Source organism: Lutjanus erythropterus, chromosome 10 (genome assembly GCF_056507025.1).
Source record: "Lutjanus erythropterus isolate fLutEry1 chromosome 10, fLutEry1.hap2, whole genome shotgun sequence".
NCBI classification, from domain to species: domain Eukaryota; kingdom Metazoa; phylum Chordata; class Actinopteri; order Lutjaniformes; family Lutjanidae; genus Lutjanus; species Lutjanus erythropterus.
Genome location: NC_139326.1, coordinates 2,226,245 through 2,246,569, shown reverse-complemented (window position 1 = coordinate 2,246,569; position 20,325 = coordinate 2,226,245). Strand labels below are relative to the sequence as shown.

General features: G+C 41.3%; 2 protein-coding genes across 2 annotated transcripts in view; one reads left to right on the top strand and one right to left on the bottom strand.

The window, feature by feature from the left end:
• ggt1a (gamma-glutamyltransferase 1a) overlaps nucleotides 1-20,325 on the top strand; it is a 49,069-nt gene that overhangs the window by 10,900 nt on the left and 17,844 nt on the right. The gene's annotated exons all lie outside the window — the stretch shown is intronic.
• lrrc75ba (leucine rich repeat containing 75Ba) overlaps nucleotides 1-20,325 on the bottom strand; it is a 31,860-nt gene that overhangs the window by 9,067 nt on the left and 2,468 nt on the right. The window contains exons 2-4 of the mRNA XM_084727840.1: nucleotides 17,481-18,199; nucleotides 8,629-8,757; nucleotides 5,489-5,601 (exon numbers count right to left, since the gene is read on the bottom strand). Coding sequence (XP_084583966.1) covers nucleotides 5,489-5,601; nucleotides 8,629-8,757; nucleotides 17,481-17,765 — 527 coding nt within the window. The 5' untranslated portion in view covers nucleotides 17,766-18,199. The remainder of the gene's footprint in view (nucleotides 1-5,488; nucleotides 5,602-8,628; nucleotides 8,758-17,480; nucleotides 18,200-20,325) is intronic.

Below are 20,325 nucleotides of genomic sequence, written 5' to 3'. Positions count from 1 at the left end.
GGTGGAAAATCTGAAAATGAAAACAGGCACGAAGACCAAGACTGTCTTTGTGGTGTTTTAATAAAGCTTTGCAGAGGATCAGTACACAGTCACACAGAGTGTAAAAGGAACTGACAAAGAATCACAAGTGTACCTCTGTCTTATGGAATAAGGAAAACAAAGAAGGGTTGAGAGAGGATGATTATGAAGTGCTTATCAAAAGGGTCAGGATGTGCTCATGATTTCAGGTGTTGTTCTTCTGAAAAAGCAGCTGCGTGTTCAAGAACAAGTAACCAATTAGTATCTAACAAATCATGAGAACCGAGAACTGACTTTAAGGAATAGAATATAGTTCAGCATATATTTTACCACTACACAGATTTGCTTATTTTGTTTGTGAGTGTTCAGCTGTAATTCTGAGGTCAGATAAATCTGGTGCAGCAGGAAGATAGTGGTGTGAAAAATGGAAGAGAATAAAGGTCACAAAAGTGGCAATTTTTACGCTCACATGAAATTACCCTTAAGGTGGGAGCGCCTCGTCAGCATTTCTGGGTCACTGCTTTATCGTCAAGCTCTTTCATTAAGTGTGAAAAAAAAGAAAAGTTTCTAACAAAACCCAAATAAACTAGTTAGACAGATTAACGGGATTAGCGAGTTCAGACAGTAATTCAGTGTGGCATTTCAGTCACAAACGCGTGTACAGTATTTAGAGCAGCCGGTGTGCAGAGCTAATACTGGATAATGAAGGGATGAACAATCCTGGGGCATTAAAACGGACTGAGCTGATTCTGTTTCCTCTGAGGACACAGAGACCTCACACAAGTGAGATTGTTGCATTTTTGCACAGATGAGGGCAGTTTGGCTGCAGTCGAACAAAGATGGAAGCTGGAGGGAAGTAAAATCCACCCTAAAATTACATTTAGAACATGCTGTTCTTGTTTGTGTGGATGGAGAAACTCTTATTTGACCAGAGAATAGTTCAGCCTTTTGGGTAGTAATCATTTTTTGCAGAGTTATAAGACTGACACCACTCTCATGTCTGTGCATTAAGTAGAGATGTTCCCATACCATTTTTTTTCTCCCTGATAGCGATTCTGATACCTGAACTCCCAACAGGACAACAGTTAAAACAACAAATATATATTAATATTTACAGTTGTATCCTACTGGCCCTGTACAGATGTGACATGATTGTTGTGTGTTTGAGGAATTTACAAAACTGGTGTTGGTATGAGGACGTCCACAGCACTAAGTATGAAACTACAGCCAGGAGACGGTCTTTTATAGCATTAATGTTATATCACGTGCGCAGCTGTGAGGAACTTTACGTAAACATTTTCACAGGGTTCTTGTTTTATAATATGTCAGACGGAAACATTAACACGTCAGCTGGAGACTTCTCAGCTGATTCAGCCGACAAAATCCACAATCATGAGCGAGAAATGAGAAGCAAGTTTCAACATTTACTCCCAATTTTGATGTTAAATCTGCCGCTGTAATCACCATAAACTGCATAAACGCAGTGTGAGTAACTAACTTGGAGTGGTGACCTGCAGAAGTTGTGCTCTTCCTGCTGAGATGAACTGACCATCCTTTTCAGCGAGGCATGTGAAAAAAAAAAATGTAAGGGGCATATGTTTGTTAGCGGCTGTTCTTGCTGCCGTTCAAGCATCCTGCATTTGAAATCCCCAGATGATCTGTAGGCGGTGAGATCTCAGATTGTCTTTTATTGTAAAACTACAGCCAGACTGGTTGGTTCCTCCCTGTTCTAGGGCGAGAACATGTTAACTTCACCTAATTAATATGTAAATGATCGCCATGTGATTGGTTGTACATACAGTAGATTCAAACTACTGTTTCCTGTCACAATCATGAATGTTTAGCAATGGAGGAAAAGGGAAAGAAATCATGGATTGGGTTAAAATAACGTGGTTTCTAACAGGAACCAAACCCTGACTCCTGTGTAACGTTTATCCTTTAGTTGCTTACTGTTACTTAACTATTGTAACATAGTTATTTTAACCTAAAAAGCAACCTTTCCCTAAGCCTAACCAAACTTTCTTTTAAACATAAAAAATCATATTGCAAAGAGGGGCCTGTTTCACAATGTGGTCCAGAAACAGCTTTGAACAAGTTCAAACATCCATTCTTAGCACGTTCTCAAAAGAAAATGACTTGATTTTAAAACTACCAGTTAGTTCGACTGGTGGAGAGATGCTGCTGTTTGGTAGATCTGGTTTAACAAAGACAAACACAGCATAAACATCACAAAGGTCAGACCACCATGTTTAATTATGAACCACAAATGACAACAGAAGAAGAGAAATTCACTGATCTGTAACTGTTTATTTAACACAAATAACCTCTGAGCCTCCTGAAACACACTACATGCTAACACACAACGACCTGAGCTCTCTAACAACCACAGTAAAAAGAAAACTAGCTGTACTTTCAGGGATTATTTGTGTCAAAATTGAAATTGAAAACTGCTACCAGGGGTTGGCCCTAAAAGACGCCATCCCAGTTTTGGACAGTTGTTTTGGCTGGACGTAAATTTACAAGGCTGAAACTCTGAAATCCAAATGCAAGTGAATGCAGCAAGAAACGACACTCTAATACATATAGTTTAATGATCTGTCCTGGCCACATTTAAGGTGAAGTGACTTGTTTATGTTCAATGAAAATTTGAAAATAAAACAATTTATTGCCTTTTATTGCCACCTTTAGATATTTCTATTTAATGCCTTACTCACTTGCCACAATGATGTCATGTTTTTGAGTTAAAATATCTTAATTTTCCAAGCAAATATTGATATTTGTGATTGCAAATAAACCTGCTTATATTTTTTGTCACCCCTTAAAATCTCCATGCCACCCTCTTGCATATTTCTGTAGATCTGCTCCTGATTACTACACAGCTGCTTCTTTTAATAAACGTGATGAAGCAGTATATTTGTAGTGTTTGCAGACAGCCTGAGAGTTTGTGTGGTGAGTTCAGTATTCACAGCGAGCGTCAGACTGGCCCTGTCTCGTCTCTCTCTGCTCTGACAGGTATTTGTTCATGAACACGACGGCAGGTGAAGCTGTCAGAGCTCTCAGCATCTCCTGTATTAATATTCTGTTTTAGGATGGAATTCTGTTTTAATGATTCATGTTGCTCCTGCTGCCTCAGCCAGTGTCTGTCTGTCTGTCTGTCCGTCCGTCTGTCCGTCTGTCTGTCCGTCTGTCTGTCAGCTGCTTTCTGAAGCCACCAACATGACGGAATTGAAAAATAAAACCCTTCAGCTGCAAACTGACAAGTAAAGACCACAACTAGAACCAACAGTTCTTCAGCTTGTCCCTATGGGAGAACCCCTTTCTGTGAAAGGTTTAACCCAGAACCCTTTATGAGAGACTCTACAAAACAAACCCTTCTAGTGGTAATTCCTCCCAGAACCCTCTTTGGAGGTTATATCCAGAATCTTTCTGTCTTCTAAGGTTGCTAACACACTCCAGGGGTTCTACTAAGAACCTTATCATATTTCAAGGGTTTTTATGTAGAAACATAGACGCCACTTGAGTTGAACAATGGAGGGAGCAAAAAATATTGGTCTATATAATGTTAAGTTGTGATGAAGTGATGGTTAGTGATTAATATTTTCCTGAAAATCACACATTTTGATCACATGACCACTTTAGTCTGTTATCTGGTGGTATTGATAATTATCACCAAGGCAGAAGAATGTCATTTCAGCATTAATCAACATTATAATGAACAGAATATTCTGCAGGCTGCATGCAGCTTGACCTTTGCTACGGCTGCATGTGAGGATGAAATACCAAGTTCAGTCTGTGATCTGTCGCTGTCTGACTGAACAGCCTCATGGAAGTGATATTTTACAATTCTTCATATTTTAAACTACTGAATTTCATAAAGTCAAGTCATTTGGTGTTTTTAAAGTCGTGATATTGAGCAGACACAGATTCCACAGCCCGTTCATGTTCAGAGGCTGCTGCTGAGTGCAGCAGACGGCTCCCACCGTGCACCCGTCAATGTTCAACAAAGTAGGCTTAATAAAGTTAATGATCACTGAAAGTTAAAAATTAAAACTCTATAAAGCTCCCAGTCACTTGGTGTGAGGCTTTGGATGGATTCTTTGGGAGATTTTGGCATCTTTCTTCAATGAATGGAGCTTTTTGTCACAGCCAGCTGCTGACAGTAAATCCATCAGATGCTGCAGCATTTTGTCCAGATGTGTTTTGGATAAACAATGAATCCAGTGTTCTTGAAATTTTAGGCTTTCATCTGGAATTTTGTCTGATATTTCAAATCACAGTCGCGGCAAACCTCAGTGGATTTTATGTCTCCAGTGCTGCACACAAGTAGGATCTCCATTGTTTAATAATTTGAAGTATTTCCACACAAAGCAGGTGTCAGACATCGTGTTGTGTGTCTCATTCAGATGGTAGAGCAAAAAGTTCCTGTATTAAGTGCTTTAATAATCGGAGATGATTGAATTCACAACACTTTGTGCTGGTTAACTAATTAATTAAAGCGCTCGGTGTGCTCGGCCAGTAACACATAAGAGCAACACAACACACAGCAGCCTGCATGAAAATTAAATCTTAAGAATAATATTGTCAAATATCAAATACCAAATGTTAAATGTTAAATGTATTAGTCTATGACTATTTTACAACTTCTCCTGCTTTGCATCAAGATTTGGGAGGTTGCTGCATCCCCAACAAATGGTTCTGGATAGAACCTCAGCCCTTCAGGGAGAACCCTTTTAGAACCCTTATTTCTCAGCGTGTATGTGCACATTTGCAGAGCTGCTGTCAGTGTCGGTTAAACCCTGCGTCTCTCCTCTTCTGGGCCAAATTAAACGTCCACGAGCACAACAAAGCTCGACAGCGAGGTGTCTGATCCCCGTGAATACGTCTCCGTTCCCTCTGATTCTGCGTGTTGATACCTCCGACTGACTCATAATGAACCCGTCTCATCTCACTGTGCTCGCATTGTCTCCCGCTCCATCCTCAGATTATTTTCATCCTCTCAAAATGAATGCATTATTTGCAGCCGGCTGCAGAAGAAGCAATTACAGGAGAAAGAATCGTGATCGCCTCTTTCTGCTCGTGAATAGGATTACCGAGCAACACCTACATGCAGGCGCACAAAGAAAACAAGTTGTACACAAGCTAATTCTCTATTCATCATCAGCACATCAAAATCAATTCACTCTTTCATCCAGACAAGTGTAATTACATTTGAACTCTTCAGCAAACAGATGGACGAATCTGTTGCTGTTGCACTTTTGAAGAGAGAGAGGCCGGTGGCGCCGAGCATCCGCCGCACGGACGCGAGCACTTAAAAAGAATGATGATTGACAGCTGTGGTAACCATGGCTTCCCCATCAGGTCAGCCCGTGGCCAGCTCTGTCCTACTTCAATGTCAGCTACAAAGATGGAAATCTGCACGCTGCTCTCTGCTGATTTATTACTGGATGTGTGGACAGACAGGAGGACTCACCAGGCCTGGGATTTCCGTCTGGACATGCTCTGCCTCAGCCACTTAGAGTGCGGGGTCAGGTGGTAGATCAGCTGTCTGCAGATCTTATCAGACGACTTGATGGTGTCTGCGTCCTGCAGAACGCAGCAGAACAGGGCAGAACAGAACAGAGAGGAGATTCAGAATGGCACTCAGAACAGAGAGGACGGTCAGAATGAGACAGAACTGAGAGAACGTTCAGAATGGCACTGAGAGAATGTTCTTAAAGACAAGACAGAGAAATTGTTCATTATATCAGAACAGAGAGAATGTTCATGATGATACAGAACAGAGAGTAATGACATAGAACAGAAAGAACATTTACAATGAAACAGAACAGAGAGAACGTTCATAATGGCACTCAGAACAGAGAGAACAGACTCAGGGGGTTCTACCTCAAACCCAACATTTAGAGTTATACCTAGAACTATTTTTGAAAGGTTCCATTCAGAATCCCCCCATGTTCTACAGAGAACCCTTTAAAGGGTTAATGGTTCCACCTAGAACCCTCCATGTGGGTTCTATCAAGAACCTTTACACCCACTAAGGGTGATGACAAGATCCCAAAGGTTTTATCCAGACCTCATAAAAGGAGGTTATATAAAGAACCCTTGTATATCCCAAGGGTTTTACCTACAAACCATATGGGGTTCTACTGAGAACCTTTTTATTTTCCAAGTGTTTTATCTAGAACCAAATTGGGTTGTTTGATCCCACCCAGGGGGGACTCTGTCAAGAACCCTTTAATTTAATTTCTGGGTGGAACCTCAGCCCTTCAGGGAGAACCCTTTTGGAACCCTTGTTTCTAAGAGTGCAGTGAAGCAGAAGCAGCTTTCAGTATGAGAAAACATCTTTATTTCACACCATCTGGGCTTTAAATCCCGCACGCTTTCCTCCATTTTCTAAAACTTCTCAACCTGTAAGATCTTTTTCACAGGAACAGAATAAAAATGCTTTGTTATTATTTGCGACGCCCTGAGCTACTCCTGAACAAAACACAATTTAGCTGCCTTACTGGAGCAAGAAAATCTAATCACATGCAGTGTGCATCGGAGGGGAGAACACAGGAAGTACACAGGAGAGGTGAGACTCTGGTAAACACAGCTAATGTCAGTTCATTAACCAGGTTGTGGCTGTTGGTTGTCATTATACCTACATCACTATAATTCAATATTCACCACTGGAGGTTCAGATATACTGGTTTCCTTCTGTGTGCAAAACACAGACTGTTTTTTAATCTGATATGATTTCAAGGTTTATAAAAACATAGTTCTATAAATTCAACAAACAGCACATAAGAAATTGGTGGAAAGAAAATTAAAGGGGAATTATTATAGTTTCCCTTATTTTCTGTCGTATGTATAATGTTACAATATTGGATGTTCATGTTAAATGTGGGAAAAGTTTCTAATAATCAGGTAAACGTATGTAAGTCATCCCTGGGAACCAAAAGCTCAGGTTTCACACTCTGAAGGCAACATTTCCAATAGTTTTAATAGTTTCCTATTTTTGTGACAATCTACCGAGGTCATTTACAGCGACTCTGGCCAGGACTCTCATCTGGATCATATTTTATGGAGAAAATATTTGAGTTACTCTGCCTCCAATGTTTCATGATGGACAGATAGCTTTATTTGTTGAAAAAATAACCACTTAATACTTCTAATTCTATCGTAGCTGCTGTTAGCTTTCTTGATGGATAGATAGCTGTACTTGTTGCAAAAGTAACCGCTAACTGCTGCTGTAACTTTGCTGCCGTTTGTTCAGTTGGCCATGCAGCTAGTGGCTCAATCAGCTGACTCGCTGCTGCTGAGTTCCACCTGTCTCAGGTCCAGAAACCTCCAACTCCTGGCAGTTCAAAGCTCCTCTGCTAGAGGGGTAAACACCAGTATTCCCCAGTTCTCCGAGCAGAGTTAGCTGATTGGGCCACTAGTTGCATGGCGAACTGAGCTAACTAGCTAACAGCAGCTACATTTGGCAACAACAGTTAAAGCTATCTGTCCATCAGGAAGCTCCTACAATCACTTGCAAACAGGCTCCATCCACTTATTTTTCTACTGTCGCAGTACTGTCATTCTGTTGTAATGAGATGGATAACAGTGGCTCTGACCAGGACTCTGATCTGGATAAGATTTTATGGAGAAAATATTTTCTGGTTTTCCCTTTGACATCCTCTGGTTACTCTGCCTCCAGCTCTCAACAATTTATGGAGTTTCTTGATGGACAGATAACTATTTGTTGCAAAAGTCACCACTAAATACTCCTAACTCTATCTTAGCTGCTCTTAGCTAGTTAGCACAGTTAGCTGTGCACAAGTCACTGTTGCTTAGCTGTCACATGCTATTTAACACACCGGCAAGAAGACGAGGCAGAGCTTACAACAAAGATGCTCTACACAACAAAATAGAGAATTACAAGTTGCACTAATAGTATATAGAAGCAGTGGAATTGGTCACAATCTGCGCCCACGTTCACTTCTCCCATTGGTTTAAATTGACTCCTAAAGGGGTGGGGCAGTGGAAATGATGCCCCATCTCCTTTCTGAACCACCTCTGTTCACAAGCACTCGATGCTGCCCCTCAGTTGGCTTCTTAAAGTTGCTAATTTAGAAGAAAGTGGCTTTTAGAGAGCTATTGTAGCTCCTGACTCTTTAAGGCCCCTTAAAGAGACAGGAGCTACAATGGCTTATTTTAGACAGAGGATGAACTGAGAGGCTGCAGAGAAGGCCAGTATAGGATAAAAAAAAAAGATTTTTTAAAGCTTTGAATCATGCAAACCAACTCAAATGGAGTCCCAGAATAAAAATAAAGCACTGAAAATGAGGATAACAGGTTCCCTTCAAAGAACCACAAATAACCAGGATTCAAACTGAACACCTTTTTCTATTTCCAGCTACTCATAAGTAACACGTGTCTGCAGAATTTCTTTCAACCGCCCGTCTGTAGAAATGTAAGTCGATTGGATTTTCATTGATCTTGAGAAGTCATTACTTAACAAAAGGAAACCATGAGGGAAAAGTATTTTTAGAAGAATGCTTTGTTTTGCAGAGAACCAGTATCAGGCTTGATCTTTGTGGAGACTCTGAGTTGTTACAGACTGACAGGACAACAAAGTGAGCTGACCTTCTTGGGACACTGCATCTCTCGAGCCAGACTGAGCAGCAGCTCGTGTGAGATCGGGTCCACCAGGTTGAGGAAGGCGGCGTTTTTGTACAAGATGTCGTTGAGCGAGGTTCCTTCCAAACCGAGATCCTAGGGAGAGAAAGACAAGAGAAGAGGCATCATAATTAGAGCAAAATAAAAAATAAAAACATCCTGCCATAATCAGAATTAAGCATCTCACAGTGTGACTCTGGACCTGAGAAGAAAAAAAATGCATTAGTGATGGAAACGGGGCGCTGCCGTGTCAAGGGCAATGTGACTGGAGACGGAAAGATAAAAGAAGTGTTTTGTTTTAAATATTCATTAAAGGAGACAGGAGCTTTTTCATCTACGGGGGGGAGAGTGAAGTCTGGAGAGAGTCACAGGGAACACTGTGTTTTGGCATATATAATCACACCTCCATGGCACCGAGCCACAGCACATATCCCAACATGCCACAGACACATGGCACAGAAAAGACTGAAATCTGACCTGATGTGATGTGAAAATCTCGTAGATGCATATTTGGTTAATTGTTAGGTAGGTAACTTCGGTATTTTTCAACCTATTTTCCTATTCTTAACCTTTTTTCCCATGTTTTTGTGCCGGCAGCTGGAGAGCATAGGCATGTCACATTTGTGTGTGTTTATGTTGGTATCTGTGTGACGTGTGCCAGGTCTGTGTGTGTTCAGTGCTGCTCTGGAGTCAGTTTGGTAGGTTTTAGATTCAAATAAATTATTTAATTTCAAATATGGATGTATTAATAGATATCATTAATGTCATTTGCAATGCAAAATAGTTCCAACCAACAAATGGACAAAAAGTTTGTTTCACAGAAACACTTCAAAAGTTGCTAATTTCCATGAGGAAAACAGATCTGGCAACCCTGCAGCCGCTGAACAGGTGGCAAAGTCATCTTTAGTGCAGCCACTAAAAGTGCTCGTTTTTGCCACTGACAGGCTCAGATCCTTTTTTGTTTAAGCAGAAACAGAAAATTTATTGCTCTGTTCAAAGCCACCTGACTCCGTTTACAGAAACAGTAATTTTATCATCGTAAATCACACTGAATTCAAATGCGACAGAAACAAAATTAAAATCACCAAAACCGATTCTGGCAGATGCACAAATCTGAACATGCTGGTTCACATAAATCATCCCTTTTCATCCCTTTTCATAACTTTGAGTTAAGTTTATTTCAACCAAACCAGAGCTGGCGATTGCTGCAACAGTAGGAAGATAAACGTACAGCTGTTACTGTACAAATTAAATTACTGTAGTGCGTGTAGTTCAAATACACTATAATGTAGAAAGGTACTGTATAGAAGATGTAGTTTACTGACTTGTTTTTGGCAGTTTGTCAAGGCTTCGAGGAGAATGTGTTTGACTTTGAGAAGAAATTACTTTCTTATTCCCGTCATGATTTCACTGCATGCAGCAAACGCAGGCAGCAGCAGAAGGTTACTGTGAGGTGTGGGAATAAAATTTACAAAACAGAACAAACGTAGTTTTAAATTATGTCTGTAAAAACACAAAATGGGCTACTTGATTACTATGAGCAATTTATATAAAAAGCATTTGTACTGGAAGGATTCTGTCCCAGGTTTTTGATTCATGTAAGTTTCCACTGGACTATAGGGCTGCAACTAACAGTTAGCTTCATTGCCAGTTTATCACTTAAAATCAATTATTTCTTGAACAATTGATGAATTAATCCTGTCACAATCTTGTCAGTTGAAAAATAAGTCAAACATGTGGAGCACAGATATACGACCTATTTGTTCCCAGACCTGTTTGACCCAAGTTGTTTCTGTTGATCTGTTGATTATTTTCTCCATCAACTGATCAGTTGTTTGATCCATAAAATTCTGAAAAATTTGATCAGTATTTATCCAAGATGGCGTCCTCAAATGTCTTGTTTCACCCAGAACCCAAAGATATTCAGTTTACTGTCAGAGAGGAGTAAAGAAACCAGAAAATATTTACATTTAAGAAGCTAAAATCAGAGAATTTTGACTTTTATTTCTTAAAAAATGACTCAAACAGATTAATCGATTATCAAAATAGTTACAGATTAATTCAATAATTGATTAATAATAAATTAATCAATGCAGCTTTAGTACTATACATGCTCCCCTACGAGATGAGAACATTGAAATATCCTATTTTTTCTCCTGGAAACAAACATGCATTTAATCCCTACATATATCTGTGGCACATGCTCAACACATATTTATCTCTCTTTCCTCTCACCTGATAAAAATAGGGCAGTGGCACCTTTAAATGTGAGATTTTGCGTAAATGTGATTGAAAAGTTTGCACAGCAGCAGCACATGCCTACATCTGCAGAGAGGTCAGAACTGACAGCTGTCGTGGCAGCTTACTCATAAATATGACAAATCTGAAGGGATGTGCAGTGAAAACAAATCAAAGCGAGTAAAAACAGGAGGGTTCAGATGACCTTTTGAGTGTGATGAGAGAAACAGCAGTCGGCAGTGCAGCTGTGTGAACTGAACTGTACAATCTGCCTTCATCAACACGTCCATCCTCATCCTCCAGCTTCTAATGAGGCAAACTACGATGACAAGCCCATGAAAGTTTAATGAGAGAAGCAAACCTTTGAGACACGTACATACAGTGTGCACACGCACAAACGCGCACATCTTTTTTTTCTCTCCGCCACAATCGGCATTGATTGTAATAGACAGTTTGAGTGGGAGGCTGGCAGCTACTGGCTCCCCTTTTAACGAGGGCAACAGTAAACACAGACTGAACCCAAGCTGCTTCTGCCCTTCTGAGAAACAAGGTATAAAAATATCTCCCTTCTGAGTTTAGACACGATCAATCGTCACGTGCGAGCACGAAGACACGAATCCTTCACATATCTGCAGCAGAGCTCAGATCTGCCTCATATCTGGAGCAGAGCTCACTGTTACACACCAATTAACTCTGCCACGAACTCCTTTTAAATTCAGAGAACAGCATCTCTCAGACATCTGCCTGCTCGCGCTGAAGATAAAGTAAAGCTTATTTAATAAAAGTGGAGCTCATTTAGAGGAAGCGAGCCCATGTCCCCTGTGATGAGGCTGTCATGGAGCCGGCGCCGGCCAGTTTATCTCCTTGGCTTGATTAAGGAGGTTCCACTCTCTCCTGTGTCAAGGCTTCAGAGTAATTAACGCCGGATTGGCCGACAGCTAAAAGACAGAGGAGGGCCCGAGGGTGAGCAAACAAATGAGATCACCAAGGCTGCTGTCACATCTTCCACGCACCTTTATTCTTTTACATGACTTTTAATGCTATATATCCCCCCACAGGTGGGAAAAGGCCTCGAACAAACAAACCTCGGAGTAAAGGAATAGTTTGGATGCTCTGAAGTCTGGTTGTATGAGGTATTTATCCACAGTCAGTGTATTACAGGACTGGGTGTTGGCAAGAATCTGGCAACACAATATGAATCATGATACACAGTATAAAGACCACACCCGTAATTTATGCATAAATTAAAAAAAGTTTTTTTCTATGCAATCAGCACAGTGAAGATAGACAACAACACTGCCATGTAACAGATAGGAGTTTAAACACAACAGAAAATGAATCACTGCCATGAATCTTTACACATATCACGATATCACAATACAAACATTTTCTTGCACCCCTGACCCACAGTAGATGGCAGTCGGCCTGCCTCCAGAGAAGCAGCAGGAGTATCCCTCTTAATCAGCACCCAAGACCCACCAGAAGTGTGTGGTGTCACCTGCAGCCCTGCTCCACACCTGCACCTTCTTATTTTCTCATTATTTTGCTGCATGGGACACTTTAACAAGCCAAAACGTCAGCATCTGACATCTTGGAAATGAAACTTAACAATCAAGTATCTTTGTGGTGTGTTAAAAAACAGCAACTGACAAATCCTGCTTATTCTACCTTTAAGTGTACGCTATATTTAGAATATTTTCTCCGCTTTACCTTGTCGTCAGACAGCCTTTCCCACTAGGAAACCTCCATTATAGAAACCAAATATCACTCTCAAAAGCCACTGGCAAAAACAGTAATTTTACCTTGCAGAACATGCTGCACCGATCAGTTATGCCTTGATTCCACTGGGCACATCGTGTCGGCAACACGGTTTTGATCTTTTCTTCACACAACTTCATGCTCCACCATCAGAGTTTCAGACATGGAGTCTTTTGCCCGCTTGATTATGTTGGTTTCATCAGACTTTGTTCAATTGTTCCTTTATTTTTTGTTTCTAACATTGAGAAGTAGGCTGTGGAGTTAAATACTTCTTTTTTATCCATTTTTATAAGTGTGGCACATGGTCTTTTATTTTGAAAACTGACTGGATTCTCTGTGCCATTCCTGTGTCTGACCTCCTGTCGATGCAGTTTGATGCCTCATCTGTCAAGAACAGACTTGCCCACATATCTGAAGTGGAGCAGAGCGCAGAGCTGCTGCCGGGATGCCCTGAGAATTGTCTACAATAGCCTCTAGCGGCACCGGTACCTGCAGCCATTACAGCTGTGCCAGCAGATTTAAGCCATTAAAAAGAGCAGTTAGTATCTACAAAGACTGTGGAACCTACTGTACTACTGTAGAAATGACAAACCAAACACTCTAGATGTGGACATTCATGTTCTGTGCAAGTTTGGCAGCTACCATGAGTTCTCCTACATGCTTGGAAGGGGAGGGTGAGCTGAGGTGTTAATGTAATCTGCAAGCTCACTGCTACATACCACTAGATCCTACACACTGGTCCTTTTAGTGTATGCTATATTTCAAATATTTTCATTTGTTTACCTTGCTGCCAAAAGGCCTTCTTTAAACCGCCCTTATATCAACCAAATGTCGCTCACTGCAAACCAGCCAAACTCCACTGATGAAATCAGTAATTTTACCTCACAGAACACAGGAGTTGCTGGTCTACTGCTGCCTTGATTGGCTAGTTTGTTGGTGTTATTCTGTGACTTTGGTGTTATAAAGAGCTAGTTTGGATTCAGCGGTAGATCAGCAACTCCTGTTTTCATCACTGATTTCATCTTTGGAGTTTGGTTGGTTTGGAAGGAGTGATATTTGGCTGATATAACAGCAGTCTCCCATCAGATAAGTCTGTCTGACAGCAGGGTAAAGTGGTGAAATTATTTGTAGTATAAGATGCACTAAAAGGAGCAGTGTGATCCTGTCCCACATCAGTACTCCTGCTGCTTCTCCAAACTGGGAGCATGTCGACCACCATCTTCTGTAGGTAATACACTGACTATGGATAAAAACCTCATTCAGCGACACTTCAAAAACCCTGAACTGCCCCTTTAAGATCCAACATCATTTACTCAGTACAGTGGAGCTGTAATGTATTCTAGGTCACGACTACAATACCTACTTGTCGCTATTGTCGTGCTCAAATGAGGACTGCATCAAATAGGCTGCAACAAAAGCTCTTTAAAACAAGAGAAATTGTATTCTGGCTTGATGACAGTACAGGTTTAATATATGATCCAGTCGGTTTAAGAGATTTTCATCAGCCAAAAAGGAAAAAAAAAAAAAAAAAACATCATTGAAAAATTAATAATCCTTCACATGACAGCAACAACAGCGGTCTAGATTTTCAATTCTGTGACCTTCCTTCTTGAGGTGAGTTAATAAAACATTTTGGAGAAGAATAATATTTTGTATTGTGGAACACAGGACTCCAGGGCTCACATTGCTGCTGCTGCTGGAGCACACAGACCATTACAGAGAGAGAGAGCAGGGAGACATTAGGAGTGCAGAGGGATGGAGGGGGCAGGTCGCTCTAATGGGAGCGTCAGAACAGCCTCAGGAGAGGTGAGACTCTGTCCACAGTGGACGAAACAAGGGCAGATGTAGAGAGGGTGATCTGATCACACCCACAGACTAATAAAATCTGGGATAATGCAATGATACCCAGCATGCAGTGTGGCCGTTTCCTCATTTAGATTTAGAGCAGGTTATCCTTCCACATCAGACGTCAACATGGAGCACGTTCTCCTGCACAGCGAGAGTGAACGCTGTGGTGAGTCACACGCTGAGGCTGCCGCTGAAACAATGTGTCACAGGTACGATGCTCTGCCAGTGGCCTACTTTCTATAAAAACAAACGCTTCTGGAGGAAGTGGCCAAAGGAGGCAGTGAGGCCGTGCATTCAGCCGCACTCGGAATAAGTTCTTTCTCCCAGAAAGCTGTCTGTCAGAAAGGACCTTCTGCCAGCAAAGATGGTCCCACTACCAATTCAGATACCTGAACTTTGTTTATCGGTTGTACAGTCTTAGAAATAAGGATTTCAAAAGGGTTCTTCAAGGTTTTTTTCTAAGACTGATGGTTCCATTCAAAGCCTTTTTCATGCAAAGAACCCTTTTTTGAAAAAAGAGGTTTTTGAAGATTGCTGAAAGCACGGATGTTAAATATTCAAAAACTGCAGGGATATAAAAAGGTTCTCGGTAGAACCCCCCTAAGTGGCTTCTACATGAAAACATTGGATTGTAATGTGGTTCTCTCTAGAATCCCCCTGGGTGGGTTTCAGATGAGACCACTGGGATGTAAAAGGGTTCTTAGTAGAACCCTGGGTGTGTTCCCACTGTGGATGACATCCTTGATTACAATGGTTCCACTCAAAAATGGCAGAAATACGGGCAGGTTCACTCGATAGCTCCAAGGTTCCAAAGATCTTCAACAGAAACGGTTCAAGAGACGGAGCTTATTTGATGGATAAGAGCAATATGGGTTCTGGTGGAACTTTTCACAGATGGTTCTAGGTAGAACCCTCTGAAGAGATTCCAGGTCAAACCTTTATAATCGGTTCTACCAGTAACCAGAAATGTTCTGCTATGGGGACAAGCCAAAGAACCCTATATGGTTCTGGTTAGCACCTTAATTTTAAAGAGAGCACTAATCCAATGCCAGTGTGTTTGAAATATTGATTATTATTATTACTATTCTTGAATAGCTGTATACTATCAACCCTTTATACACTGTAAAAAATAATCACACAAGCATTTAGTGGAATCAACTAATATTTTCTAATTAACTTCACACGAATATAGTTTTTTAAGTTTTATTTCTTCAAGTTAATTAAACTTAGAAGTGCTAGTATTTATTTTCAGATCACTTCAGTAGTTTTGTTTTTCTAACTTCTTTTAAATGAATGAATGTTCAATCAACTCTTTCAATAAGTTTTTAAGCAGACTTCCCAGCATGCATTGTTTTAGACTCAAAACCCTCACGAGACCTCAATTTCTATAGTTTGGAGAGAACATGATGGAAACTTGCAGTGTGGCTACACTTTAAGCAAAACCTAAACTCACTCTTCAAACTGAGAAAATGTGACAGGAAATCAAATTTGTTTGTAATGTTTGTTAGTGTGAGGGAAGAGCTGTCTGTTCAACTTAATATCTTAAACTCAATGAACAAGTTTTTTCAAGTAAAATTGAATTAATATCAAGCTTGACTAGAAAAGTTAATTTGTTTTGCATCATTAAACGATCACTTCAACTTGTCTTTAAATTCAGTCAACTTAAAATTTAAAATTTTTGTGCCAGAGGGACTTTAGGGAGTCATATGACATCAAATGAAGAGTGACAAGGTTCATGTCAGGAGCAGGCTGTGGTGGATGAATGGGTTAAAAGAAAAATTCAACATTATTCATGTGTTCATCCAGTCAGTGTTGATGGTAAATATAATCAGTTGAGGCAATGAATTCCTCAGTGCAGCTATAGTGACCAAGAAAAGAAAGCTCTCCTGCTCACGGAGCCGTGCAGCAGTGCCTACATTTACATGTTTACACTTTGACTTAAAGGACCAGTGTGGACCATTTACTGGCATCTAACTCACAAGGAACACAAAAGGCTGTTAGTTATGAATAAATAACTTCCACCTAACCCTAAACACAGGTGAGTTCACTCACTCACTCGCTGTACATTAGGAAGCGGTGTCACCCTCCCCTTCCAAGTGTGTGGGAGAATCTACAGCAGCTGCAAAACTTGTGCAACATGCACAAGATCTTAAGTATCCAGAGTCAGTGTTGTTGTTGGGTTGTCTGTTATGGGCTATTGTAGAAACATGGAGGTGCAACACCTGCAATGCATCCTGGTACATGTAGGCACTGCTGCACAGCTCTGTGAGCAGGAAGACTCAGTTTTCTTGTTCAACATAGCAGCAATGAAGAATTGATCGCATTTACCATCAACACTGACTGGACATCGACATGAAAAGTGGTGAATTTTCCCTTTAACAGTTTCTGGATGAAACTGGGTTTTCAGCTGTTAATCTAAACGTGCATCTGTGCACAACAAAGGAAGCTATCATAAAACTATATTGAACATAAAACAGTACATTAGGCTAAACAATTTCACCATATTTGGTACTAAGGTCATCCAAAAACAGCATAAAGTAATCAAGTTACATTACTTTAATATTGTGATACTACAGGTGAACTTCTTTCTTCTTTTTAAAGTACAATAATGTGAAATTATCAGTTATTTTATCAGTATAGGCCATAAGAAGCAGATACTTATCAGTAGATTAAAAGAAATCCTTGTTGTGCATCCTTCAAAGTAAACCTCCAGACCCTGGCTGCAGACTCACCTCCAGGGGAGAAAAGCTGGGCGAGGAGGGCAGGTGTCAGAGCTCAGAGGGGTGCAGGAGGTTAAAACACCTGTGGCTGTGCAAAATTTTGTCCCTGCAAACACATCAAACTGCATCCACACACACACACACACACACACCGCCAGCCCCTGCTTCTCCTCCATCTGTTGCTCTGTGATGTTTCTGTGCGCGCAGGAGCATCAAACACACTCCAGCTCCTCTCAGGCCGAGCTCTCTGCTTACCTTCCTCAGTAATTTGAGCACGTCGGTCGCCTGCTCGATCCTGCGGTCACGGAGCAGCTTCTGGATCTCTTTGATCCACGCCACCCGCCTCATGTACGGGCTGTGGTTGGTCCTGCGCAGCATCCCCGGCAGTTTGTCTGATTTGAGCATCAGTGCAAACAGAAAGTCTCCTCCGCCCCGACTGCTGCCCCTGTCGGTGTCCCCGCTGCCGTCCAGCAGCTTGCGTCGCTTTTTGGAGAAATTCTCATTGTCCAGGCTGCTCTGCCGACTCAATCTGGAGCCCATGGTGGTGTTATTACAGTGTTCTACAGACGGGTGTGTTGCAGCTCAGACAATATTACCAAGAGGACAAACCCATGATCAGCTCCGGTTTCCTGGTAGAAAACAGCGCCGTGTTGTCTGGCGCTGCAGACTGATGATCCGCTGCAGAAACACACAGAATCTCCCTCGACAGTCTAATTTGTCACCATCCTCTCATGCACACGCTCATATTTGGATGTTTTTCCTCCTCCACCGCGGGATACGTGCGCCTGGCTCTGGTTCTGTCTCTGTCTCGGATGATGAGGATGCTCCTCCGGCTGCTTCATCCTCCGGCCGTCCGTCCTCCTTTACGCTGCTGCTGTTTAGGTTTGTGCAACGTGGAGCGTCCGTCCGACCAATCCGAGCATCTGGTGCCTGATGCGTCTCCCCTCCCAGGCTTCAAACTCCCCTCTGAGCAGCTGCGAGGAGGGGAGAATAACAGAATAAAGGATGTCAGGGTTGTTTTCAATATCTGATGCGAACAGGAAACCAATGCAAAATCTGAGAAATGATGCAGAACTCAGAAAGAAATATTTAAAACTATCAAGTTTCAGTTTGTTTTGAGTCTTAAGGTCTGAGAACTGAGAGAGAAAGAACTGAAAGGTGCACAAATTTTTGTTTCACCATAAACAAATACATGTTGGCACATGCACTCTTAGAAATAAAGGTGCTAGGTAGAACGAGAAATGGTGCGCCATAGGGGAACCCCTTTTCGGTTCTTGTTAAAATCTTTTAGAAATGTTCCACTCCAAAACCCAGCATAAAGGGGTTATATGTTTCACTCAGAACCCCCTATAAGAGGTTCTACCTTCTATTGTGTAATGGTTTCACCCAAAACCATCTCTGGGGGTTCTATCCAGAACCTTTCCACCTTTCAAAGGTGCTAACAAGAACCCACTCAAGAGCTTCTACCAAGAACCTTTTTATATTTAAAGGGTTTTGTCTAGAATATACTAGAGAACCTTTTTATATTCCCAGAGTCTTATCTAGAACCCACCCAGGGGGTTCTGCTTTGAACCCTTTTATATTGTGTTATAAAAATCTCTTGACAAAAGAGTTCCTTAAGGATTTAAACAATTCTAGAAAAACTCTCTGTTTCAAAAAAGATTCTTTGGGTTCTTGCCCCTAATATTAAAATTATCTGTGACAAACCCTTTCGTCAAAAAAGTGTTCTTTGGAAGCAAATGGCTCTGGGTAAAACCTCAGCCCTTCAGGAAGAATCCTTATTTCTAAGTGTGTGGGAGAAGTTAGCCTTCAGTGGTCTCTGGCAGAAAGCTCTTCCTGGCAGAAATCTTTGCCAGTCGCAGGTTAGGAGGTTTCTTTTGCCTGTTGTCGTTGGCGCTCTACAAATATGAATTCATCTTTTGGTCACCTTGTTGTCAGTCAGCATGTCGTCAGCAGGATCTGTCATATCCTGTTTGGATACATCACAACTCCAGTGAATCACTGTCGTTCTTTGAAGAACATCCGTGTCCCAGTGTGTCGTTCTGTCACATCAATCTTGGTCCAGGGACCCTGAAGCACGTCTATTTAACCAGCGGCCTGTGGGTCAGTGACAGGCCTGCTGATTGTTTTTCCACGGCCCACAAGAGGATGGCATGAGTGTAATATGATAAATACCCAATGTGCATATCCTAAACCCAAGGGACCACAGCAGATCTTAACCACAATGTCATTACATTATCAAATTAATAAAATCTTTCAAGATTTTTGCAAATACAGGGTTACCATCTAGGCACAACCCTCAAGACACATTAATGCTTAACGTTAGATACACATATGGATATGGACAGAGTTTTCTGTCCATACTCTGCATTCATTTTGTGAATATTTGTGCATTTGCTTCTGAAAGTTCAGGGATGCAGATAGAATCACAGCAGTAGTCGTGGGAGTCATGGGGAGAAGAGTAACAGTGTAGTGAGACACAACCACAGGACATGAAGCAGAAGTTTTAAAAATCTTTAAATATCAGAAATGATGTTCGTTGTCAATTAGTCCGTGAAAAGAAATCTCCATCCACATGTTGTGATGTGTTTAATGGCTGCACAGACCACCACCAACAACATGTCTCTGAGGAGGAGACCCTCAGCCCTTGAGGAAGAACCCCTCCAGAACCGTTCTTTGTAAGAGTGTAAAATATTTATAGCCATTAATTGACAAAGTTTTCTGTGATTTTCTTGTTTGGTCCAGTTCTTACTGAAGCTGGACAGTTCAGCCTTGAAGGGTCATTGATGCGAGACCCCGGGGTGCGTCCAGCTACTTAACAGATGGCTCTCACAGCATCCTCCACACCTGAACTTTAGGATATTGAATATTATTGTGAGCACAAACATAGCTTTTCTCAGATTGTATTGGAGTGAATGGTATGAAGCAGGTTTGTGATGTTTCTATTTATAGATCTCATCATTGTGGCTTTAAAGGCTTTGATCCTGATCTGACCTTATTCTCTGCTGTGATTCAGGCTCTCTGCTGTTCAGTGGATCACGATGGCTGATGCTCTCTAATAAACATTTCCTCTGGCTGCACTCTTTCCTCCCTGGACTCT